Raw genomic sequence first — 28,000 nt, forward strand, 5'->3', positions numbered from 1 at the left:
GCATTCCTCTTTATACTCATACTTAACATCTTTTCTATTAGCCTTATTTTCTAAATTACTAGATCAACCGATCCGTCTTTTTCTCTAATCATTTGTAGACCCCACTTAAGTGAATTTGCCTTTCTTTTAATAAAATCATTACAATGAATGCTATTGCACAATTTGTATATTTTTGTTTATATATATTATACACATGTATATGACATGTGAGAGGATATAAAAGGCAAAATACACCAGCTTGCGATTTTGTTAATACAAATGCTGCAGAAAGTAGATAGGGATCAACAAGTCACTTCCAGTATTTGAGAAAACGATAGTATATGTTGGGTTAACAATTGAAAAACTGCTAACATACCTTTGGACTCAAAAGTATCTATAAAGATATTGAGACTAGTGTATATTCAGACATAAACATATTTTTGCATTGAGAATCCTAATATACACATGTGTTGTATTTAAATGCATTTGATATACAACCTAGAGTAACTATTTTTCAAAGATGTCTTTATCCGTCAAGCTGCTATAATTTCAAGAACTTTGCCAACTTGTTAACTTAATCCTTTCATCAGTCAGAATTTACGCAACAAGGCAATTGCTGCAACAAGGCAACTGCTACAAGAAAGAGTAACGAATACTATGAATGGAACTGCATAATCACATATTGGAATGTGCATTCTTTCAAATTCAGTAAAGGTAACTGAAGGTGGGAATGCTGAATGATATTTATACTTTCCGCCTTGTTCTAACCTGGATAAAAAGAAACTAAATTTCAGAGTCAAAGACAACTTTTGCTAAAGAGGGAAATAACTATACCAGGCAGAACTTACAGCATATTCACTCGAATTGACAACTTCTGATGTTGTCTCTGTGAACTTTTCACTTCCATCCACACTTGCTGCACCAAGATCTGCAACACCATTGAAAGAAATTTCTTTAGGATATGCATAACCTCAAGCAATGTTATCTTTGCATGACGAACAAACTAGCAGAAAACTAAGTGTTACTTTTGCACCAGTGATCATTTGGCTTATTGCCTCTCCTCCAAAATCTTTTTAGCAGTCTTTGGGATGTGTCATTTTGCTGACTACAAGTCTTTCCAACTACGGATTAAGTTGCCTACATATTTTTGTACTATTTTCACAGGGGTATTCATGGGCCCGACAACCCTTGTCCTTCAACAGACCCAAGACTCTAAGAACCCAATGATACAAGTCTAATTATGATAAAGGCTAGTTAAGATCTTATCCTATGGACATGAAACAAGCTAACTTAAATCATACGATGATCACACATTCCTGTTCAAAAGATAAAATAGTTTGTGACTTCATGCAATTAGCACATATATTATTTTAGATTATAGGCAGTGTCATTCTACGCTATCAAATAATTTTATGACACTACTAAGAAAAGGACAATAATATATTGCTGTAAGTGAAAAATATTTTTCAAATAAATGAAAATATGAAATAATTTTATAACTAAAAGCCATACATGGAAAGGGTTGAGTAACCTGAAGGTTGACCCCGGTTCATTCCTAACCCAATCTTAGGTCATAAAATGAGACCATACTTTTTTAACCTTATTTTTAATGCATAAAAGAATTAAATCTGGCGCGAAATGGTTGGACCAGGTTATGTTCGGTCCTACTTCACATAAAAGTATAAAACAAATATTACAACACTTGTAACCGAATAATTAGTACAAAAACAAGTTGTATGGATATGTATTGCACCTGATATTCATATAACAAGAGTGTTAATCTTGACCCACAGTCAATGTAAAATAATTTCCATAATGATTGAAGTGTGTTGACATTGCACATTGTCAACATATTTTGACTTCTCTGCTAGTTATATAGACAAACTTTTAATGATGGATAAACACACAAATGGATGATAATGTGAAATATTTTAAGTGTATCAACATTAAATCCTTATGATAATTATTCAAATTCTTTACTCTCCTATTTCATTAAACTGCTGTTATTTCTAGCCCGAATAACATACACTGCCAAGTAAAATAGAGTGTCATTAACCGTTTTGATAAAAATGAAGGATAGCATGCAAACAAATACCAGCACAAGATACATTTTTCAGTTGTTGCACTACTTACTATTTTCCCTCAGCGATGTTCCCTCATTAGCTGCTAGGCATCTTGTCGTATCCGTACTTTGCTTTATAGAACTGAGAGAAGAATCCTCACTAGGATCACTGCAACATGCAACAGGTACCCTTATATTTTTGTTTTTTGAAAAGAAAAAGATATTACTGATAAAAGTGTTCAAAATTTATAGGCGGTTCAAGCCTCAAGGAAATGAAATAAAAATAATATACACAAAAAAGGGTGATATCAGGTACAGCGTTGGCAATAAGCTGAAGATACATAGAATTGTTAAATTTTGAAAGACAACTGCCTGATGTTATCCAGCCGAAAATGTGGTTTTTTAGGCAGGATATCAACTGTCAAGTCACTTGTTGGAAAAAATTGCACATGCCGTCGAAGATACTTCTGTTTACTCTTTATGCTCTAGAATACATAGTCGAGTAGTTGGATAAATGTCGGGTAGATGCTAGAAGACATAGTTATTATGAATCATTTCAAGAATTTTATTTCATGTTATAAAGAATTAAAGATATAGAAGGTGTATGCAGTGTCAGCCATCGCCGGACTCCCCCCCTCCCCCCAAATAATCACTTATTTCATCGGTTTTGCACTAGACATAAATATCACCCAATAAACAAAGTACTAGTAGGATACACTAGTTATGATCTCCTTTTGAAACGGTTCAATGAAATTGAAATTAAAACTAAAAAAGAGGATTAGACAAAAAAGTAAGAGTTATCATCAAATAAAACTCACCAGTGGGTGATATGATTTTTATTCGAAACATCTGCCAGTATATCTCGTGTCTACACAAAAAATCAAATGAGATTCATAAAGATTGTTTTCACATGAAGCATGCTTAGGCAACGTTGCATAACTAAAAGGATAAAACATGACTGAAGTCAAAATGAAATTCAAAACAAGGGATAAGCTACAAGGTTGTGGTCTAACATCCATAATAATTAATAACCAAGAAAGCATACAAATATACAGTTAAGACTCTAGATGACCTTACAAATAAATTTTAGGAAAAATTTGTTTGCTATCCCACTAGCATATCAGCCCATTTATGATTATCCAATTACTTTTTAGTTTACCAATAACTGAAGGTTCAAGCAACCCCAAAAGCTTAAACTATTGGTATTTGACTAATAAATGGTGTGTTCTTTTGATAAACCAGTCCACTGTTCCCAAAATCCTTCAGGGCTTGATGCCTTCAAAACACAAGCATACTCAAGCCGTGTGCCAAAATATTTAATTTATTTAGAGATTAAGGTTGCAAGGGCAAACTCCTGTCCACTAGTTCAATGAGAATCTTACAAGTTATAATAACATGTCAATAAGACCTCATCACAAATGTCTGCTGTTACTAAAAGATTAAGAATGGTTCATATCATATCTCAAGAAAAACCCTTAAGGCTATAAACAAGAACAAAGAAGAAACCGACATTGTTACTATTTTTTACCACATTATACATATATATTTCATATCATTCACAAAATTAAACATACAAGTATGAAATAGTATTCAGCTTTTGATCATTCAATGATTTCCCACAAACCTTAGAACGACATGTATCTTTGAGGTTAGTTCTAGGGCATTTGAAATGTTGAACAGTATTTTTGCTACTTGTCACAGCATTCTCCAATGAATAAGTGGCAGCTCTTTTCGATTTACGGGTCAGCATATGTGATTCCACCATAGAACCCTTACAGCTCACAGAATCACTAGATGAAAGCCGGTTTCTCTCTGAAGTATTTTCAACTTGTTTTGATTGTAATTTTTGCTGCTTCTCAATTGTAGAGCATTCATGCAAACCAACTGATCCAGAATCAGATCGAGGCACATGTTTTCTCTTTTTCTCTAAAGTTATTTTAGGCTTCACAGTTTTAGCATTTGTAGTGTCTCTCTTGGGACAATTGTCTGGTTTGCTAGAAGCCAAGTCCAGCACGCTGCAAATATTAACATTGGACCTTTGGACATCCTGTTGACCTTTGCGAGTAGGCTTCGGAAGTGTTTTTACAGACTACTAGCAAAACAAGGAAATAAAAATAAATGGCATCACCAAAATGAACTATGAAATGTTTAGGGCCTATTGTGCATACACCAAAAATACCTTTTGAGCATATGTCTGAGATTCACCAGATTTTTTAAGCATGTCAAAGACTCTACTTAAAAAAATCTCATCAAAATAGAACTTTGGACATTTTGAACTAGCCTGTAGTTAACAGATTCACCAAAAACAATAGAATTGCATCAATAACACAAACAAACTAAATATTATAAAAATAAAGTGTTCTGATTAAGTCAGTGTAACTGTTTCAAGAAAAGAAAGCCATACAGAAAACTCACATCATCCTTAGTGAGACTCACTCTATACAATGACGAAGGCAGCAAAACTTGTCGCGGGGCTTGTGATACAGAAATTTCACTGGGACTTAATGCATTTAAAGCAAATCTCCCAATTTCAGCCAGCTTGTGCAGCTTCTGCATTTCATGAAGCTTAAATCAAACTTGTATACAACCAAAAAAACCAGTAGTAAATAACCATGTTAAAAATGTTATACAATGGTCATCTGTGCATCAACAGAATCCTCAGCTTTTCTGATTGCTCGAAAAATGCTAAATATATATAAGACAGCCTCATTAACAAGCTCCCGGTCACCATCAACAATACTTACATCAACCAATGCCTGCAAGAGAAAGAAGAGTGGACTACAAAAGCAATCCAGAAGTTTCACCATCATTAGCGCTAAAATTCATGCAATAACGAGTAAAACTAAAATGAGATTGGATAATAACAATATATTTATTACCTACAAAGGTCAGCACACAAGTTTTCATTTTGAAAAACTTCAGGGAAGTTATTACTCTGAGCAAGCACATGAATCAAGTACACTAAAATATATGCAGGGTAATCAATGATTGCTCCTCGAAAAGCAGAAGTTTGTCGTTTGCAAGCTACTATACTGTAATCCTTAATAAACTCTGCCATATGTTTATAGTTCTGAAATGAGCAGTATCAGTAACCATTAATTAGCACAAACATACCTCAGCTCAATAACAAAACAGACTCTAAAACATAATAAGAATAAAAACAATCTTATTGAAAAAATGTAGGACGTTTTGAGGCTATAATGGGGAAATAAAACATTACAGTTATCCTCCCCAAAGGAAATAAAGCATTACATTAACCTCTTCTACTAAGCTTGCGTCGCAAATAATTGTCATTTAACCCTATATTTATTTCTCTCGACTGGATCCTACAGATTTTATTTTTATTCTTATTTTGGGCAAAAGTAGAGAAACCAGTGAAGATTGGATTATCTAAGTTTACTACTTTATTTACGGTATAACTTTACAATGGAAAATTTCAGTTTGGAATTATTTTAATCATTTTATTGTAATTGGTGGAGTTAGGGAGTTTATTATATTTTATAAGATTAGATATTGGCAAAATATCTGAAAAAACATCAGACCACATCATTAATAAATAATAATTACTAGGATAGTTTCGATACATCATTTGCATCATATTAATATATACATTAACTATTCTGCATACTCCTTTTCCTCTATCTACACCTAAAATACTAACCTTATAACTATGCTAATATTCCATTTAATTTACTATTATAATATTTGACATTATTGGTGTAAAAATATGAGCAATGAGTAATTTTTGTGTGCCTAATGAGATCACACACCTTCTATTTATAATGATGATGCAATGATTACATTCAATGTCTAGGAAGTTGTATTGACTAGGACTACTAACAATTAAACTAGGATGTTGCACAATCAATAATAGAAACATAAACTGAATTTCAACACTCCCCCTCAAGCTAAAGCTTACTATGCATTAAGATTGTTACATCAAAACATTTTCTCACAAAACTTGAAACTAAGTTTGAAAACTGTTGGGCTAGTGTGAATCATAACCAACATAAGTGACCATCAAGATGATCATCGACGAGAAGAGAAGGCACCATTAATGATTCATGTGTGGGAAAAGAGTCACCAACGGATTGATTGTCAGTGGGAATATCCTTGGATTGTTTGAGCAAATGGTCCTCACAACCTTGTCCTTGAAACCAAACTCTCACACCAATAGCCAAACCTGCGTAATTGGCATAACCGACCAATTTTTCGCAAGGAATGAGCAAAGGAGTAGTAAACTGAAAGTGGGAGAAGAAGCAGCAGCAGGTATATTGTGGGACATGACGATCTACGTGAGGCGAAAGAGAAAAGGATGCTGGAAAATCATCAAAATTAAAAATCACCTCGTAATGTGATTTGCGACACTTAGTGACAGCTGGAGTAGAAAACTGGTGGCTGGAGTATGTGTCACGCGCGGTGTTGATGGTGACGCGTGGGGCTCATGCGCAGAGGAGTTTGGCAGCGTAAAAATGGTCATCGTGCTCGCCGGAGGTTTGTGCGGCGGTCTATGGTGGTTTTAGGCAGTAGGTCGCCCTAAAAAGAGGCAGTTGGTGTTGGCATAGCTGTAACAGAGTAAAAAAGGACAGAAAAGTGACAGCTGGTGTAAAGCACAGCTGTGTTTGAGGAAAAAAAAGTCACTGGAGAAAAGCACAGCGAAGGCAGCACTTTTGTGGCAGTCATAGTGGCGTGGCTGGTTGCTAGAAAGGCAGCCGGAGTTGACAGCGACGGATGACTGTATGAAGCCAAAAATTGAAAGACTGAAAGGTGGTGCTTCTGGTGGCAAATGTCCCCGCCGGCAGCGGTAGTGTGAAGCACAGAGACGCATAATAAGAATCCGCTCCGATACCATGTAAAAATGAGTAACTTATGCGTGTCTAATGAGACACCTATTTATAATGATGCTGTGTGATTTATATCTTGGTGTATGTGGATGATATCATCACTGGCAACTCTGTAGCCCTTATCTCCACCATCACTACCAAGCTCAATCATGTCTTTGCACTAAAGCAACTTGGTTCACTTGATTATTTCTTGGGTATTGAGGTTAAGTCACTACCAAATGGCACTTTCCTGCTCTCTCAATCAAAGTATATTTGTGATTTACTAACCAAAACCAGCATGTCTGGAGTTAGTCCTGTCGCTACTCCTATGGTTTCCACGTCACGGCTGTCCAGAACAGGCTCCCCTGAGTTCTCAGACCCTACTCTGTATAGTTTTGTAGTTGGTGTTCTGTAGTATGCAACAACTACCAGACCTGAGCTAAGCTACTCTGTCAATAAAGTGTGCCAATTTATGTCACACCCTCTAGACTCTCACTGGCAGGTTGTTAAGCGCATCCTGAGAGATTTGGCTGGCACTCAACATCTAGGCCTTCAGCTTCATCCTGCACCTGGCTCTTGTTCTCTATCTCTGCATGGTTACTGTGATGCAGACTGGGCTGCTAACCCAGATGATCGTCACTCCACCTCTGGTGCAGCTGTTATCCTTGGCTCAAATTTGCTATCTAGGTGGTCCAAAAAGCAGACTGTGGTTGCCTGTTCTAGTATTGAGGCAGAGTACCGTAGTCTTGCTCTCGTTACTGTTGAACTTCTATGGCTACAAACATTACTAACAGAGTTGAAAGTGCCCTTCCTGCCTCTTGTTGTTTACTGTGATAATCAGAGTACTGTTGCTATGCCCCACAACCCTGTCCTCCATGCATGAACTAAGCACATGGAAATTGATCTTTTCTTTGTTCGAGAAAAGGTTGTGAACAAGTGACTTGCAGTGGTTCATGTTCCTAGTGATCTTCATAAGGCTGATGTGTTTACTAAGCCTCTTCCTTCCACAAATTTTTGGAGTTCAGGAACATGCTCAATGTGGTTGCTGCTGCACCTTTGGGTGCAAACCCACCTTAATTTTGTGGGGGGTGTATGAATGTACTAGTTTACATAGTTTTACTTTACTCTTGTTTCTGTTTAGCTCTAGAATACTATTCTGCCATGTGGCAGCTCTGTTAAAGAGTTAGTTACAGGGGTGTAGGCTAAGCCCCTTAGGAGTGTAGGATAAGAACTCCTATATAAACATTGTATCAAAATCTGTTATCATTCAGTTTTCATAAACAAAATACTCATAATGAATTCTCAAATCTCTCTCTTGTTTTCTAAAAATGCTGCAATAATTACATTCAATGTCTAAGAAGTTGTATTGACTAGGACTATTAACAATTAGCCTAGGATGTTGCCCAGTCAAGGAATAATAAAAACATACACTAAATTTTAACAATTGGCTTATCAGTAAACTTTCAGATTTTTTAATGATTTAATACACCTTTCATAAAAACACCCTGTTTTTATATAATTTGAGGAATGATATGGATAAATAGTATATAGGTACTAAGACTAAAATAATAAAATAGATATTTTGTAATGACTAAAAACATATTTAACCCTAGTATGAAAACGTTATTATGTCCTTCACCAAACAGCTAAGTATTTAGGATAGTTGGTTAATGATGTGGCATCAAAGCCTCTATAACCATATGATTTAGAGTTTAATCCTTGTCATTTCAATTTTTCCAACAAATAGTTTGAGTTTTACCACAAGGTATGGAAGGCTGATGCATTATTTAAACTTCAGGCCCAAATGACTCTTACCTGAGGGGATGTGCTAGAGAAATAATGCAGAAGTCATTCACGTTTCTTTTCTTAACAGCTTAAACTTTTGAGATAGTTGTTTCATGATAAAAGTACTTCAGTTTAATATGAATAAAAAGAGTAATTTTGACATGCATAAAAGACACAAACATACTTGAAATCGCAGATCATCGATGCTCTCAGTCACTGCCAATGCAAAAGCACAAGCAAACCTGATAGGTAGTTTATGCTCCTTCAATAATTTATGAGTTTTACTAAGAAATTTGCTCCTAACAAAAGAAGAAGAATCCTGGAATACATAAAGAGGTGAAAAAAATAAATTGAAATGAATAATATAATAATAGTGAAACAAAGGAGAATCAGTAAACAATTTATAGTTCACAGAAGAGCCATAAGAAATAATAATTCCGGCCTAGCGTAGAAATAAATACACCTAATTCCTTCTGATGAATATTTTCTCAATTATTCTAGAGAACTAATATTTTCAACGAAGCACAACACTTCAAAACATTAGCTGTGTCAAGTTGCACCAGTGTCAAATATGTATTCATGTGCTAGAAGCTTAGTATTTTATGATTTTTTTATTTATTATTTTTTGTTGAACTTTATTCCAATAGATGTGAGTACCACAATATTAATTAAACAGATGTTAATATAGATGTGAATGACTTGTGCCAACTTTGAATAATTGATTCTCTGTTCTGATTTAAGACTTGTATTTTCTTACTTATATGTTTTGCACTATAGTAATGCCATGTGGTGTCTTATAATTTTTTTAACTTACCATATCCATATGATGTACCATCTACTTGTGCCCTGTTTGTGCTTTATATGTTTCCATTTATTGAATCTGGACTTCACTAAGAAAGTTTTCAGTACAACAGACTCTACTACAAACAGATGTTAAACATTTACATCTTTGTTATTCTAACAAACATTCCTACAGCTATCCAACTCTACAACTGTTATTACAAGCTTCATATACTAATTAGCTAAGCAACTGTAATAACTGCCACCATTTGAACTAACTTATCATGCTCCAATTACAGTAAATTGAATGCGGGAACTTACTAATACTCCCCTCAAGGAGGGATCAAGCTAGCCTGATCACAGACATTGAGCTTGACCTTTAATTCCTAAAATTGAGTGGGTGAGCAAGCCTTATTTAAGATATCAATAATCTGAATATATGCAGAAGAATTGAACTCTTAGTGACTTGTGAAGAACCTTATTCTGAACAATTTCTTTCTTTTTTTCATAATGAATAAAGTATATAGATGCAAATGCCTTTGTACATGAGAATCAGTTCAGGAACAATTTTCAGATGATTTTTTCTTAGCTTTCAAGTTTAACAATTGATATTGGGATTCTCCATTATTTTACCTCTACAACATGGGAAGATATGATAAAATGCTGGATCAATCTATTTCAAATGGAGACAGGGTAATTATACATACCTTTGCAATCAAAATAGTGAAGCAAAAAATTTCTGGAGTGATATGTATATCCCACTTCTTAGCAAGACGAAGAACTGCCGTTGCAGCAGCTAATCTGATATGAGCTTTATCATTTTCACTGTACACACAATATACACAAAACGAAGTTCATCAGCAAGTTTAATAGTTCAGTCATCAGTGAACATCAACACACATGAAGAGAGATAGAAAATCAACAAGAAAAGGTTTAACAAATGAGTTAGAAGTTACATAAATCAGATAAAGGTTTATTGTACTTTTGGTCCTGAAATATAGGTGAAATTTGGTTTAGTCCCGGTAAAATATGTTCTTTTATCCTACCCCTGTAATTTGAAATTCTTCTACTTTTAAAAGATATCTACCACCCAGATTGAGGGGGAGTGTTGATTATGTATTAATTAGGATTTTAGGATTTCAGTTTCATTTTCATTTTCATTTTTATTTCCTTTTAGGATACCATTTATAGGGAATTATTTTCCTAATTACCAGCTTTACTATGATTATACATAATTAAATTACTTGTACTATTCATACTCCTTATGTAATCAATTTCATTATCAAGTGAATAAACAATCGCTTTTCCGCACCTATCAACAAAGTGATCACTTTCCCGTAGCATTCTTGCTAAAATACCCAAGAGTCCACTAATGTTCTGCTTGGCTTGGTTCCCTTGGTAAGGCAAAAAGCTATTTACTAGTGTTTTCATCGCATAAATCTGCAAAATAAGCATGCCATAGAAATTACAAAGCCATCACGGAAGAAATACAATGCACATCATGTAAAATATTCCCCATCTTCATATTTTTTATAACCTAAAAATTTTATCAGAAAAGATCAAATAATTAGCATAAGGATAAAATAGTATCCATCCTTTATATGGCATTGAAAAAGGAGGTGGTTTCTCATTATAGGAAGATCTTCCATTATTTCCTTTTAATTGTACACATTTATTTCCTCTTATTGTACAGCTGTTTGTCATATTTTAATTAATAAGGTAGATTATTTTTCCTTTAATTAAGTCCAGATCTAAGTTCAGATGAAAAAATTTCAAATGTTCTATCAGATTCCTCATACTTACCTTTAACTGGCAAGATTTGCTGCACTGAGAGGTATCATGCAAGGATGTCAGATCATCATCATCCAAACACTCCATCTGATCAGAACATATAACATATTCCATGAACAGTACAAGAAGCTGAAAAACTTCTACAGAACATCAACATTGTTCTGCAAAATAAATTTAAGTAGCAAGACTATTGATGGTTGAATTCAATTACTTGAATAATCTTCTGGCATATATATGATATGATCTCTTCAACTTCAGTTCCAAAACCTGAAACAGAGCATTGTGCGATGCATCCCAAAGATTGCAAAATGGTTGGGACATTCCACTGGCTATTTAAACAACAAATTTGTCTCTGGGGACACACAGAAGAACAGAAAGAGATAAACTCAGTTGTCACAACTAAGAAGCAAATCACTATTAAGAGAATTCCCTAAATTAGCCATAAACACACTGAATCCAAATGCTGTATCAGATTCATCGTACTAACCTTCAATTGACAAGATTTGCTGCTCTGAGAGGTATCATGCAAGGGTGTCAGATCATCATCATCCAAACACTCCATCTGATCAAACAAGTAACTTATTCCATGAAACAATACATGCAGCTGAAAAACTTGTACCAAACATCAACATTGTTTTGGCAAAATAATTTAATAAGCAAACTATTGATGGTTAAGTTCAATTACTTGAATAACCTTCTGGCATATATATGATGTGATCTCTTCAACTTGAGTTTCAAAAGCTGAAATAGAGTATAGTGCGGTGTATCCCAGATTGTGCGTAATTGTTGGAACATTCCATTGGCTATTCAAAGAATAAATTAGTCTCTGGACACACAGAAAGAGATACAGTAAGCTGTCATTGTCAAGAAGCAAATCACCTGCTATTAATTTAGCTATCAACACACTTAGAATTAGGACTAAACCAAACACAACAACAAAATCTAGCACAACGGGTGAGGATCACCGAGCCTTATAAGGACTACTTCAACCATTTATCCAATCGATGGGTGATCTCAAGTTCTCAACACACACCCTTCACAACCATCAGATTTAAAGTAATAGAGGCTGCAAAGAAGACAGCTCAAGGTGGTTGTAATGAAGAGGCTCAACACACCCCTCATGTCCAGCACAATGAAGGTGATGGATGCAGGAAAGAAGACAGCCAAAGGTGGATGTAATGAAGGCGTCCAGAGATTCCAAAATGCGATGATGGAGAGAATGAAATATCCACTAACAGTTGTTTAACCCAACATCCAACAACACCATCGCCATTTCATTACTGACACATGTGGTGTCTGCTCGCAAAACCCACCACACCACTGCCATTTCATCGCAGACTGTTATAAATCTGCCACCACTTTGAACCATAATCGCCATTTGAAAATACTTCCTGTGACAATCTCCATTTGCTGACTAGCCATGTGATGTGGCTATCCTGAAAAATTGCCTAGCCACACCCATCTAAAATCTTCTATTATATTTTTTGTTTTTACTTAAAGCGTATATTTGTATCAAGCTTAGATCTTTATCTTTAGGGGGAATGTTCGATGATATGAAAATAACTTGTTATATACCAGTTATTATATTTGAGTATCTTATATTTTCTCTTAGGATTAGTTTCCATATTACATAAAACTGGGTTGGGTCTAACTCAACTCTATAAAACTGGTTTGTAAAGTGAGGATTGTAAAAGCTTTAAAAGCACTACTTAGACCATATCTCTAGGCAATATGAAACTAATCTCCATCTTCACACCCAATACAATGAAGATGTTAGAGGCTGCAATGAAGGAAATATAAATGCTGCAATTAAGCGGCTACAAGGTTTTATTCAACAACTTTCAATCATCAACGACATCAAAAATTAGACCCACTAACTTCAACATCCCTCATTATTTGAAACCCTATAACTTCAACAACGTTTAATTCCATAATCTATATCGGGTTCATAATTTCAAATTAGTGAAAAACTAGCGTGTATAAACTCCCTCTATTGAACAGGTTAACACTATTTGATGATGTCTATAGCAATCAATATCTGCTTTATGATTAAATAAATAAATGATAAAAAGGAAACTTAAAATTGTGTTTTGATTGGGCATACAACATAATAGATGTTTTCCTCCACTAAAAGACAAGTTAAAATGCTGCAAATAGCATCCACCCAGAAAGTGTACCTCAAATAATTTTGAGAACACTGAATGTTCAGAACTCAAGGAGGCAATTGCTGAGACTGCAAATTTGGCTTGTCTGCGAGTTCCACCTAAGCACATCTTCTCTAGAAATGGGTAAATATCACTGAAAAGTAAAAACAAATAAATTAAATTTAAATGGTAATCAAATATTAGTTTACTAAAATAGGAAGGTTGATTCAAAGTTGAAATTTCTCCATTGAAAAGCTACAGTAAAAGTTGGTAAAGCCTTAAAATCAGCATAACCTAAACAAAACTATTGTAAATGAGATATGTTTGTAACATGTGTGTTACAAGCAAAGCTCACCTACTGTATTTATAAGGTATTTACAATAAATACAATGAATGCTCAAGGATGTGATTGAGTAATCTCTCCCTAATTAGTAGATAATTTCTGATTCTATACAATTGAGAGAGACATTAACATGTGACTAGTGTGACTAATTCCAACACTCCCTCAAGCTGAAGTATACATGTCATATACACCAAACTTGTTACAAATAGATTCCAACTCCAGCTCCTCTAAGGAACCGGGTAGATATCAATGTTTGATTGACAAACTTACTTGACCAATGTACGGTAATTAAGGTTTAGTAGCTTAACATTGAGATCCATGGGAGTATCATTGGTGCGGCAATCAAGCATGTCAGTCTCATCAAATATATCAAGGGCATATTTTTGCATAGTAATAGCTATACTTGTCTTAAATTGAGCAACTTCAATCCCTAAAAATTATTTCAAGGGACTCAAGTCTTTAGTTTGAAAGTGTGTGGACTGATGTTGTTTGAGTCGATCGATGGCAGTTTGATCATTACCTATAATACCGATGTCATTGACATAGACAAGTAGGTAGAGGCAGGTTGTATGTGAAGAGTGCACGAAAAAGACAGAGTAGTCAGCTTTACATATGGCCATGGCATACTCTTGGACCGCAATGCCGACAAATGTGTAGTCAGCTTTACATATGGCCATGGCATACTCTTGGACCGCAATGCCGACAAATGTGGTGAGGTGAACCTCTAACATTGAAACATGATGGTTGCTCCATATGCACCTCTTCTTGTAACTCACCATGTAGAAAGACTTTTTCGATGTCTCATTGATGGAGAGACCAATGATGAATTGTTATGGGCTATGGAAATGAAAAGGTGAATAGATGCTATCTTGGCCAAATATTTTTGTCTATGCTTTTGTAACGAGCGACCTTTCAAACAGTCAGTCTTGTCAATGGGTCCAACCTTAAATGTATAGACCCATTGTGGTTTTGCCATTAGGTAAGGGTACCAAATCCCAAGTACTATTGGAGTGCAAAGTTTCCATCCCATCTACCATTGTATGTCCCTTGCCAAGATCAAACATAATTTCACCTGTAGTTTGGGGAGCACACAGAATCTAAAGAAACCACAAAAGCCTAATACGGTACAAATAATCGATGATAATCCAAATGACAGGCATAAATAGGATTAGAATTCCAAGAAGATTTGTTAACTTTATGCAAGGCAATGGGTAGCTCCAGTATATGAGGCAGAGTAGAAGAGTCTAGAAGAGCCAGGTAGAGCAAGGCATGAGTCTTGAGTAGGAATGGTGGTGGACTGGCCTCCGTTGATAGGTGTGAAAAGAAAAGGTGGGGATGGAGACAAGGGAAGGTACAATTGGAAGATTAAGGACCTCTAGATGGAGAGACTATGACTTAACAGAATCATTTGACTTAGTGACCCAGTACCCTCACCAAGTGACCTAGTGACCCAGTACCCTCACCAAGTCGATGACTGATACGAATCTAATAACATTCCTTTAACAAGAAAATCAAATTGCTGATATGATTCAATTTAGTTAAATCAACTACAATTCATGTAAAGCATTGCGGCATCACTTAGTCCACATATACCAAGTGGAAAAAGGCTTGATACTGTTTTTGTTGCTGTCAACAAAAGTTTATCAAATAAAAACCAGGGAAAAATATATTCTTAGTTCTTAAAAAATCAGGAAATTTCAACTTTTGTCCATATAAAACTTTTTTCATCGAGTCCTTATACTATACAAAAATTGTGTGCTTTTATCCTTGGTGATAGACTAAAAACACATGACTTTTGTATTTTATAGGGCTAAAAATGAATAACATTTGTATACAGACTAAATTTAAACGGATGTGATTTTTAAGGAACTAAGCATAATTTACCCTGTTTACATACTGTACAAATATTCTTTGGAATCGTAAGGTTCAAATAGCATTTTTTTTTAAACAGACTTTATGATGCAAAATTCTGTTAGAAACACAGTTTAAAGTATTTCAACATAATAGAAAATACAAAGTAAGCATCATGAGCTACCTGAGATTGAAAGAAATGGTATGACCTGCCATTGATATAACCTCAATCATCTTGTCATTTACAGGATTAGTATGCTCCAACAACATTTGAAACTGCTTCTCCAAGCCTTTCAGCATTGAGGGGAAAATTCTAACAATAGCCTGGTTCAAGTAAATAAAATGAGAATTAATCAAAGAATCCACATTAAAAAACATTTACCTAATCACTACAACAAAGATAGTAATCAGGTAAATGTAGTAATAAAGCACAAAAGTATTATCCCACTGTTTTCTACATATTTATCCCTTTGGCCTAAAAATTATGGTTAAATTGTAAAAAAAAAACACAACAAGAACCTCTTGTCACATGGTTGGTATTACCATGTCATTGAAATTAGTTTAAAGTGGGCATTGGAAACAGAAGATATTGGAATTAATTAACACTATCAAATAAGTGACTAGATCCATAAAGCATTGAAATCTTAGTCTTCAAGGAAATGTTTAAAAAGCTTATTTGTTATCATTATATAAACCTAATATGCTGGGCTCAATTGACACAAGCAATTCAGTAAATACTCTCTCCATTTCACATAGATTAAGGTTTTTCACATAGATTAAAGGTCGTTAAAGGTTTTTCACATAAAGAAAAACAAAAAATGAATAAACAAGTGTAACAATTTTACAAAATTGTCCCCATTAACTATTGACTATTAACAGCTGTCTTAAATGCATAGTGATAGATAATTACTTGGAAGTGATGCACACAATATTCATTTGCAGACAACATCAGAATAAATTAATTGATGTTACATTGCTAAAACAAAACAACACCTACGTTGGAACAAAATTTGTTTACTAAAACAACAGTTATTTTGGAACGTGGAGAGTAATATTTTCATTTCTTGATTCGAGACAAATATTTTGAAGCGGGAGCTGGGATGATAAAATAACAGGCAAACTAGTAGCATGAAGAGGTTAAGCCACCATTCTTTAGGTTAGCAACCTTTCTTGAAATGTACCCTGGACTTTGTCACACTCACCTAATTTGCATTGTCTAGAGCCTAATTTCATTTTCATGCAGCAAGGTCAAATGTTTTATCCACACCCTTCCCACATAAAAAAAAAAATTAATTAACGAAATAAAAGAAGGTATGTTAAGATGCACTAAGCAGCAACTTTATTACCAGCAGAAGATTTAGAGAAGAATCCTCCAGGTTCTTAAATCCACCTTCACTATTGGAAAGATAATCTAAAATACACTGGACGTGCTCTGAGCTGAAAATGTTAGATGAACATTTGGAGAAGAGTGAACGTAAAAACTCATAATTTGGATTTCTGTCTCCGATCATTACAAGAAGTTCATCCTGCCAAAAAATAAAGCAAAAGAAAATAAAAGAAATGAAACTTAAAAAGGGGGAAATAATGGTTAAAACAAATACAAATAACCACTTAAAGATAAATAAGTATGAAAATAATGTGTGGAGTCATGGAACCAGAATAATATGTCTTAAAATGTAGGGTGCGCCTAACTCAACCCTTACATAAACGACTTGTAAGGTGAGAGATGTCTCCCACTTATAAACAAATTTTCAGACCACATCTCATCTGATGTGGGACTCTCAACAATATGAATGTTCAAGACACTTCACACAAGAAAAGTGATTAAATAGTAATACCCTCAACTTATAAATGCAGTCACAAAATCATAGCCAAACGACAAGCACTTGGAGATGCCTCAGAGTTGACTTTATTCTCCACATTTTCTCCATTTGCAACTTGGAAGGCTCTACCTTCTCCATTTGGCTTCTTTTTCCAGTTGGGTGGATTTCCATTAAGTTTTCAACAAGTTTCCTTAGTGTGCCATGGTCGTCTACAATACTTCCCTCAATGAAGGCAAAGATTTTATGCCCAAAATTCGACCACAGACTTCATCAAGTTCTGGATTGAGTCATGGTAGAAACATATAAACCCTATCATTTTCTTAAATCTATTTGCATCTTTGGAATTCTCCCAATCATCCTCATAACATTGGCCAAGCTCCTGCCAAAGGACAACCATGAGATTAAAGAATGTTGTGACATCTTTATCTCCTTGTTTGGACTGCCACAAACGAGTCTTAAGTTCATAAATATGTGAGGAGTTCTCCAATTCAGAATAGCAATAGGTACAGCTTCCACACCTCTTTTGCAGTGGAAATGAATAGGTAGGGCTTTCCAATGGAAGATTCCATTGAGTGAATCAGCCTTCCAATGATTCTGACTTCCATTTTTGGTAGGTTGGTTTGGTCTTCTCTGGTTGAGGAGTGTCTCCAGCCAAGTAGCGTAACTTTCCCTTGCGATCAAGAGCTAACTTCACAGTTTGGGTCCATTTAACATAGTTTTTGCCATTCAGCTTTTGGATTAGAAGCTGTAAACCAGAGTTTATGGATAGTGGATCATTTGTGGTAGGGGTTGACACAATTTTAGGGTCACCAAAATTTTTTTCTGGTATTGTAGTAGTGGAGGAACATTTTTTTTCAATTTCTTGGGAGGACATGGTTTGCTGCCACAGGATCAGAGCTGAAGCTCTAATACCATGTGTTTTAGGGTGCAGCTAGGTTAAAACAAGAGGGAAGGAAAATTTCTTATTATATTAAAACTGAAACAGTACAAACATATATATATATACAATGCTGTCAGCTATCTAATGAATGCAGAGAATAAGGGAAAAATAAATTAGGAAATAAATCAAATCAGAGTGATTAGATTCTTTCCCAAAATACAAATAAACTTAAATAGAAAATCAACTAATAAACACAATCAAATTAGATTTGATTGCTGTATGTCAACAGTCGTTGACTGTTGTTTTCATGCCAATCCAAAATAACGATTGAGCTAGTCGTCTGTACGTGCAAAAGACCCCAAAATGACCTATTGGAGAGGTATGAAACTCATGCAGCAACTTGGGTATCCAACTAGACTTTGGTGGCAGAACCATTCTTCCCTTGTAATACAACCTTCCATTTTCCAAAGTATAGTTGTCATTAGACTCTGACAACTCCTTCAAATCTTCACATATTTTATTTAGCACAGGATCTTGCTTAACCTCTTCATCTATGAGGTTTATATCCTGCCAAAGGGGTCTAGTCACCACTTTTAACTCTAACTCTTTAGATTTTCTCGACAAGACATTGGCAACTCTATTGACGGCTCCCTTTTTGTAGGTAACTGTTGAAGTTGTGGGATTTTAGAGAAAAAGGAGAAGAGAAAATAATAAGAGTTTGAATATTATTGATAATAGTTTAATGCTGACTTGATTACAAAAGACTCAATACTAATCTCTATTTATAGAGAAACATAGACTCAATCCTAAATTAGGAATAAATCATAATAATAAAGAGAGATATTCTAAGATTCTCTATGATTATAAATTGATCATAGAAAATAACTCAAGATACTCTAATATAATATAAAAGATATTATAAGATATTTTTAATATTCTAACAGTAACATCAAACTCATAACCCAATAATTTGGCTAGCCAATTTTGTTGATTTTGTGTGGTGATTCTTTGTTCAAGGAGGTACCGCAGACTTTTCGGATTTGTGTAGACTACAAATTTCCTCACAAAGGTATGGCCTCCAATGGTGAATCGATAAGACCAATGCCATCTACTCCTATTCATAGACAAATCTGTTAAGGGAAGATTTTGCCAGTGTTTTCCTGAACAAAGCAATTGGCCTCTTGTTTTGAGTAAGCACAATGCCAATCCCTCGCCCGGACGCATCGCACTCAATGCTGAAAGTTTGATCAAAATCTGGCATAGCCAACACAAGAGTTGTTGTGACCACATCTTTAAGCTTCGTGGAGGTTGCCATACGATCTAAATTCCACTGGAAATTCCCTTTTTTCAACAAATCAGTCAACAGATGTGTTATCTTCCCATAGTTGCATATGAATCTCTGATAATACCCAGTCAATCCCAAAAACCTGGCAAAGCTTTGATTGTCTTAGGAATAGGCCAATCTAAAACTGCTTCCACCTTTTTGGGATCCACAGACACTCCTTTTTCATAAATGAGGTGCCCCAAGTATCCTACTGTGGTCTGCCCAAATTCACACTTCTTTAAATTTGGCATAGAACTGTTGTTGCTGCATAATGTGTAATATGTACTTCAGGTGGCTCAAATGATCCTTCTGGGACCTACTATAAATGAGGATGTCGTCAAAGAAAACTAACACAAACTTTCAGAGATATGGCTGAAAAGTATCATCCATGGCGCATTGAAAGGTGGTTAAGGCGTTGGTTAAACCAAACGGCATCACTGCAAATTCATAGTGACCTTGGTGGGTTTGAAAGGCTGTTTTGTGGACATATGCTTCGTGCGTCCTTATCTGATGATATCCCGACTTCAAATCTATTTTTGAAAAATACCTTGCCCCATTCAATTCATCCAACAGCTCTTCGATAACCGGAATGGAAAATTTATCTAGCACAGTAGCCTTGTTTCAAGCACGATAATCTATACAAAATCTCTAATTGTCTTTGTTTTTAACCAAGATTGTTACTTGGTTTGATTATTCCAGACTTAAGCATAGCACCAACCTATTTTTCAATCTCGTTCTTCTGTAAATGAGGGTACCGGTAAGGCCTAACATTAACTAGATCAACACCCGTTCTGATGGGTATTTTATGATATGCGTCACGGTTAGGGAGCAGCCCTGTAGGTTCAGCAAAGCCACCCTGAAAATCATCCAAAATCTATTGTAACTCCTTTGTCTGTGATTCTGGAAGTTGCACTTTAACCTCCTGACATGTCTCTTTTGTTTCCAAACCCCACACTAATGAAACTGCTTCAATTTCGGTCATTTTCATGAGGGTTGAGGTGAAACCAGCGCCTTGGATAACGTAGGACCACCCTTAATTTCTACACAGCTCTTTGTGCCATAAATTACATAGTGAGGGTTTTCCAAATCAGCTTGAACTCACCCAAGGTTGCCAACCAAGCCACACCCAATATTAAATCCACTCATCCTAATTTGAACAAAAAGAAATCTTCAATAGCCATGTAGCTTCCCATCTGAAATTGAATTCCTTTGCAACATCATTGGGTATCCTTTCCTTGTCCATCCCCCAATCTGACGATGTATGCGACCGTCAGTTCGACGGGCAATCCCAAACTTTTCACCAATTTAATTGTATGAAGTTGTGACTTGTCATGCTGTCTATCAATATCAGCACCGTCATACCTTGAACATCCCCCTTGCAACTTCTTAGTGTGAGGTCGTGTCATTCCCCCTGCAGAACATCTAGATAGGTCCATAACTTTGCATTTTGGTCCCTTTTTTAATTCCTCCTCTTCTTCAGAGTCCTCCTTCATCTCAACATGTACCAACTCCCCCTCTTCATTGATTTCCTCATCTTCTGTTAGCAGAATTACACGCAAACTACACTTCGTGCAGCGATGACCAGGCCCAAACAATTGATTGCAACAAAAACACTTTTGTTCCTCAAGTCTCTTCAAATATTTGGATAAGGAATGTGTTTAACGCCTCTATTCTGACTCTCCATGGTACCTCCAACCTAATTTGGGCCATTTTGTGATGCCCCCAAAACCATAACCATTCCGACCAAATTATGTGAGTGCAACGTTTTTTCCAGTCAGGTTGGCCCGAACGACACTCGACTCAGTTCCTTGGTAGCGCACCCAACTCTCTTGTTGTGATTCACATCATACTCCAGAGGGCACAATTCCTTGTGCGATTCTCCCATGTCTCTTGCCACCTCCATCACACAAACCAGAGTTCTTGGGTCATGGGGTCGAACAAGGCCGCGAAGCCCTTTGCACAACCCATTCATGAAATAACCCAACAATTGTTCTTTAGGAACCGATTTCGCTTGCGTTGTGAGTAACTCGAACTCGCGAATGAATTCATCAACACTTACACGTTGTTTCAAACCCGCAAGATGTTTGAAAACAAACTCGCGATGTTCCCCTCCAAAACGACGCAAAAGTGCCTCGAAGAATCCCTCCCAAGCCGCGTTCTTGTTCTTGTCTAACCAGAACTGGAACCAATGCAACACGCCGCCCTCAACGCTAATATGCGCAAGATTTGATCTTTCTTTGGTTTTTATTTTCTGAATCTAAAGAACTTTCTAGCTTTGTTCAACCAATCAAAGCGATCGATTCATTCAAAAGTGGGTAATTCCACCTTCTTTAACCACAAACGTGAGGCTAGCTTTTCTTCCTCTTCTGATTCCCCCCTCATCGAATCTTGCTCGAAATTCTTCACACACTTCTCTGATTCTAATATCTTGGACGATTCTTGGGTCTTTCTTTTTGTTGCTATGATCAATTCTTGCATTGCACTTCTCAATTTTGTCATGCCCTCCTTCAAGTGCTCCACATTTTTCGCATTCCAAGAATGGTTGTTTCATGCTCCCTGGTCCATTTTTCCATTGCTGTCATACATGATTCTATGGTGCTTCCCAAGGTTGTTGATGATCCGTCAGGTCAGACCAATTGTTAGGTTCCTTGATAGACCTCAATAGCGAAAGGGAATTATTTGTCCTTTATTTTTATTGATTGAAAGAAAATGATACACAAGAGCGGATACACTCCGACAATGGTATAAACCACTCAATTTCTAATTTTGCCAAAGATCCTTTCAAAGGAGTGGGAGCCTTTATTTATAGGCTGATTATACAAGGGATAGGATCCAAAAGCACTACCTAACAACTAATCACCTAACTATAAAACAAAAACATCATTATTTCCTATTTTTCTTCTTGTGATAAACCAATAAAGGTTTATTCCTATTTACATCTTCAATATCCCTATCAGATACCATGCAGAAAAGTGATTGTTTATTAACTTTATGATTTTGAATAATACAAGACGGAAATATATAGAAAAATTACTGATCCTAAAAATTAATTATAGGCCTAAGGATCAAGAGGAGATATAGTCCTCATTAAGACTGTCTAATAAAGGAAATAATTTACAATTCTAGTTTTACAAATCAACTAATTAAATACAAATCAGAATCATATCAAATCTGAATGATTCCCACAATTATCTACAATATCAAATGTATTAACCACCATCACCCACCAAATTTCAAATTTATAACAGTTTTCTAGATACATGCATACCTAGATTTTTAAGCAATGCTAGACAAATGGCTGATGCATTATATTTTAAGCATAAAATTAAAACAGACAGGTAATATAATTGGATTTACAAACAACATACTTTTATGGTTTGTCCAATTGTGAATGTTGGTTCCTCCAATAACTTTTCAAGAGATTTAAACATGTTATTATCTTTTATTTGGTTTAACTTGTGAAGGCACTCTTCTGCTTTGTGAGAATCTGAGAAAGATGCTGCCATTTTTGTAAACACACTTTCAATCTTCTTTTGTGTTTCTTCAGCACAAAGTTCCTGACAAGGTAATAAGGTTCCATTACTTCCAAGCAATCAAATCAGTCAGAGACCAAAAAGTCGTTTGCAACATGCTGACAACAAATAAGTTCCTAGGTATTAACAACCTACGAGAAAGAAATACAAAGTCTTACAGAAAAAATATATACGTGTTTAATATTTAATGAAGGAAGACTTTTACACCATAACATAAGAATAGCAAACTGTACTTATTATATTAAGTCATAAGAAGCATGTAAGCAGACCAAACCATTCACCAAACCCTCCGTATTCTTTTGCAACCAAGAGAACCTACATTCTTGCTCCATGTCATCTTACAGAAAAATTGAGATTCACAACTACCCAAATTACAAACATAAGATTGTAAAAGTCTAGTTTTCATTAACTCTGTCATTACTTACAATAGCATGCATGTACTCAATAATCAATAAAATTAATTTGAATTCAATATAAAGTTTGTAATTGTATGAGAATTTATCACCAATTACCAATATATAAAAATCTTATTACTATTCCAATTTCCAACTACCTCTACATTAAAAAGGGACTAGATGGTCTGCCCTTTGTTATGAGAAAATCACTTAAACATTGCATTTTACCTTTAATTTCTTCCGTATAGCCAAATAGTTTTTCATCTCATTTTGTAACCTGAAAATAAAAGAATAATTTGTAATTATTTCTAAAATTTCATCGTGTCTAACATAGCACATTTGTATTGGTACCTTCTCTTTTGGGTCAAAATAGTATTCAGTGCTTTTACATGATGAGAACTGAAAAGAGAAAACATGTGTATCCAGTGCTTTGTCCTTTCCTCAACACAAAGATGATCGGGAAATAGATTATCAGCAAGAACCAATTCCATGCTCTGGGACCTGAAAATTCAATTGAAAAAAACATTAACTTATGACAGGAGAACTCAAATTTCGATTCAACTAGCAATCAAGAGTGCATAAGCTGACCTGAACTCCTTGCAATCCTTATCATAGCAAAGCATCAAAATTTTACATGGAATTTCTTCAAAGCGATCAGTAATCGTCATGCTTCCTTCACAACATTTCTTGCAGTAATCTCGATACAATTCCATCAACTTCTGCAAGGCCCTCTTTCTAACAGGTATCTGGAAAAACATGTTGATTGTTAAGAATTATGTATTTTGTCCTTGATCAGGCAAAAAAAAAACTCAAAAGCACGTGCCTTCTTGTCTCGAAGTCTTTCAGTGGCTTCTGACATTAGTTTCAACGGAACAAGCATCAGGTTTGAACTACAAATATCACAGGCTACAACAACCGCCTGCATCCTCACTCGGTCATCAAAGTCTAACAATCGACCTTCAACAGAACCTGCTCAGTCGAAAGGTTATCAGTAAATACTAGGATGAAATTATGAAGAAATTGAAATATGAAAGCAGAACCAATCTATATAACATCAACAACCAATAAATAACGACAAGAATATTAGCTAAGCAGCTTACTGATAATATCATGTGATTCTCTCCCATAAGGATTCGCCACATAGAAAGCTTTGGCACATTGCAGAGCACTAATTCTAACATCCACAGATTTATCAGAAAATCTTTTCAAAAACTCCACAAAAAGATCATGATACTTCTGTGCAACATGGTGTTTGGGAAGTGCAAAAAGTTTCCCCACCAAATTAACAGCTTTAATACGAACATCAACCTGATCAGCCTACGGAGTGGGTTGCAGATATAATAAAAATGGTAAGTAAGAATAACAATATCAATAAATTTGAGAAAAGAAACAGAATAAGCATGTCAAAAATAAATTAACTGATTTCAACAAATGGAACCCAGCTCATATATAATTTTAATTTTTAAAGTTTGACTAAAAGGGAGGATATACCGATAACTCTTCAATTAAGCTAGGGATAACTGTAAGAAGCATATGAGGTGCACACTGGAAAACTTGAAAGATAATTTCATGGTAAAATTCTTTAAGCTCGCAGCCTACAGTGTCTCTGTCATATATACAAGAAGATAAAAACCCACAAACTAGGGAATTCAGCTCATCCTCTTCAACACAAGTTTTTATGACTGATACAGCAAGTTGATAAGCAGCACAAGTTGCATCCTGTTGGCAAAAAAATATAAATATAAGTATATAACTACCACTTCATAATCATGAGCAACGATATTCTTATTAAATAATTTGAAAATCAAATTGCTATTGCTATATTAATTCATTTGGGAATGAGATGATACACTCCAGGAGCATATCAAATATGCTGTGTTCCTTTCAGAAAAAAACTACATAGCATAAATTGACCAGAAAAAAATTAATCTTATTTTTGGGACAATAGTCACATTCTTGCGAGAAAAATGGACAAATATTTGGAATGTATTACACTCAAAATACTCTTTGTATAAAGTTTGTCAACCATGAAAAAAGTATAAGAACTAAATATGTAAATTAAGCTCATAATGAAAACGGAAAACTGGCTTACTTTTTTTCGCTTTATAAGATTCCGTAAAATCACTTCCAATAGTTTCTGAGAAGTTTCCTCACTCTCATTCAATATGGTTATTATCATTGAAGCCATGGCATTAATCATACTATCATGGTGATCATCTCTGCAAACAAGGGTGAAGTGGATTAGATACCATTAACTCTTGCATTAAAAATTAAAATTAACAATAATTATTGGGCTGATTCATCTCTGTAGTTACTAAGGTCAAACTACAGCCTCCAACCAACTGCCACACCCCATCACTTTATAATATTGTTAAGGCGAACTGGATAATAAATGACCAGTTCACTATATGTTAAAAACCAACAATTTTGTCTTAAAACTGTAACCGCCAAACATTAAGACCTTCTATGAATCAAACAAGAGCAAAGAGGATGATTTCGCAATCAAATAACACAAGCTAGAAATTCAGTTAAACAACTAAGCACAAGGAGGGGCAGAGAGGGTGAGACTGAGAGAGAATGTAGACATAGATCTCAACCTTACAACTGAGAAGAAAACATTGAACATCTCAAGAACCAGGTCTATGCAGTCAACCTCCAACATTAACACGCAACACCTTAATTGAGCCATGGTGTCCAATACTTTAACCCTTTTTGAAAATAATGGACTTGAAGTGTCAGCTAGATCCGCAAACAAACCAATGATAAGTTTAAACACATCCTGAAATCAAAGAACAAATACATTTATATAACAAGGCTAAAAAAGAAGAAAATAAAGCTTCACAGCTCGAGTTTCAATTAATGTTACTTATGCATAATGAACAAGTACCCTTAAATGCTTGTCTTCAAAAGGGGGTTCGGGAGCTTTGACTCTAAACAGTTCAGTGACACAAATAGCAACGAGAAGCTTGACATCCTTATCCTCATGACGAAGCAGACCGCCACAAACCACAGCATCTGTCAGGGGCTTCAAAGCATCTTCTCGTTTCTTCATAGCCTGTACTTCTTTGGCCGTTTGCGGCTGAGGTGACTGTTCTATATTTGACAAAGCATTTGCAGCTTTCTGCATAAGAGCATCAAATAATAATGAATAATAACAATAACAACAACAATGATGATAACAGCAGCAGCAGCAACAACAACAATAATATTACAATAATAATAATAATAATAACAACAACAACAACAATAACAAAAAGGGTAAGCCACCATTTTAGTCCCTAAAAATGTAGAGAACTATCATTTTGGTCCTGACTGAGCCAAAAATTCAAACTAGTACTTTAATTATCAAAATAGTTCCTGAAAGATACAACTTACTATCATAAAAATCACTGAAAGATATAACTTACCGTCAAAATAGTCTATGGCCATTACAATGTCAGGGACTAAACTGTCTGACGTTTTGATAATTCCATGACTTATTTGAGTTTTTGACTAGGTCGGGGAGTTTTTGACTAGGATGGGGACCAAAGTAAAAGAGCATCCTACACTTTCAATGACTAAAATGATAGTTTACCCATAACATAAACAGTGATAACCATTCCTTGCGCAGCATCTTGATTCTTGATGACTACAATTTGTGTTGGAAAACATGATATAATTGAGAAAAGAAACTGAAATTGAATGTAATGGAATGGAGCCACAAATTAAGTTAAATACCGAACGAAAGTTAACTAATTATTCAACTGATTATTATCCAGCAAACGAAATTGAACCACATAAAACTAAACTAGAAGTACGTTACGACTACCTACACTGCATAAACAGATTTACAAAACTATCAATCGCACTAAATTCAGAAACAAATTATCGAATTAGGTTTTATTATATGAAAATAAAAAACGTGTGCAAAATGCAGCACGGAGCAAGAAGATACTTACTCGAAGAGATTTGACAATGAAATCCTTGTTTGGACGAGTTCGTTGGGAGAGGTGAGTTCCAATTTGGGAAACGAGTTGCAGTGAGGATTCGTCCATGGCGGTGCTTGCTTTGCTGGTGGAAAGAAGCGTGTGATTGCAAGACGAGGGAGAGTTCACGCAATTTGCATTCAGTGAGTTTTGGGTGTGTAACGAATTTGCAAGGGTTGTTTTGCTATCTTTTTAAGCGCGGAGGATCCCGCCCTGTACGCGCGTGGTAACTAATCGCCAGTGCCAAATGAAATTCAAAACCCGAGCAAGGAACTTCTAGGAACGAACTTTTTTACGCAAACGAACGTATTTTTAAAATTTTGCTGGTCTTTTGCACCTTTTTTATTCGGTTATTTTTTAAAATAAATAAAATGACTAAATTATCATTATAGTCAAATTAAATTTTGTGATCGTCTTCCTTTTTGTTTATATTTCAGTTATTTTTATATATTTGATCATTTTTGCCATTTTGTGATCTTGATCATTTTTGCCATTTTGTGATCTTGATCATTTATCTACATC

At 35.3% G+C, this 28,000-nt stretch overlaps 1 protein-coding gene across 7 annotated transcripts; it reads right to left on the minus strand.

Annotated features, from left to right (window-relative positions):
• Positions 1-277: 277 nt before the first annotated feature.
• On the minus strand, positions 278-27,788 carry LOC101511550 (sister chromatid cohesion protein PDS5 homolog B). Of its 7 annotated transcripts, none has more exons than XM_012712290.3 (30): positions 27,452-27,786; positions 26,401-26,634; positions 26,111-26,292; positions 25,606-25,732; positions 25,005-25,232; positions 24,614-24,830; positions 24,337-24,482; positions 24,102-24,259; positions 23,865-24,014; positions 23,742-23,790; positions 22,954-23,142; positions 16,905-17,084; positions 15,743-15,882; positions 13,398-13,518; positions 11,915-12,046; positions 11,708-11,782; positions 11,432-11,572; positions 11,233-11,307; positions 10,742-10,869; positions 10,137-10,254; positions 8,834-8,968; positions 4,921-5,111; positions 4,672-4,819; positions 4,457-4,591; positions 4,221-4,322; positions 3,666-4,130; positions 2,860-2,909; positions 2,113-2,210; positions 828-907; positions 278-747 (listed from the first exon to the last, which is right to left on the minus strand). In XM_012712290.3, the coding sequence occupies exons 1-30, from the start codon at positions 27,545-27,547 to the stop codon at positions 724-726; spliced, it is 4,314 nt and encodes a 1,437-aa protein (XP_012567744.1). In that variant the 5' UTR covers positions 27,548-27,786; the 3' UTR covers positions 278-723. The 7 variants fall into 7 exon arrangements, with proteins under 7 accessions (XP_012567744.1, XP_073223660.1, XP_004516750.1 ...); XM_073367559.1 differs by having other exon boundaries at positions 4,478-4,588; positions 11,906-12,046; XM_004516693.4 differs by having other exon boundaries at positions 4,457-4,588; positions 11,906-12,046.
• Positions 27,789-28,000: the final 212 nt, after the last annotated feature.

Source organism: Cicer arietinum, chromosome 4 (genome assembly GCF_000331145.2).
Source record: "Cicer arietinum cultivar CDC Frontier isolate Library 1 chromosome 4, Cicar.CDCFrontier_v2.0, whole genome shotgun sequence".
NCBI lineage: Eukaryota > Viridiplantae > Streptophyta > Magnoliopsida > Fabales > Fabaceae > Cicer > Cicer arietinum.

Excerpts from the sequence above, each read along its gene's own strand:
- LOC101511550 (XM_004516692.4), bottom strand. The coding sequence starts at position 27,547 with ATGGACGAATCCTCACTGCAACTCGTTTCCCAAATTGGAACTCACCTC. Across the intron at positions 26,293-26,400 it reads TTGAAGACAAGCATTTAAGG|GATGTGTTTAAACTTATCAT; the intron begins GTACTTGTTCAT and ends CTTTGATTTCAG. Across the intron at positions 17,085-22,953 it reads CAATTGGACAAACCATAAAA|GATGAACTTCTTGTAATGAT; the intron begins GTATGTTGTTTG and ends ATTTTTTGGCAG.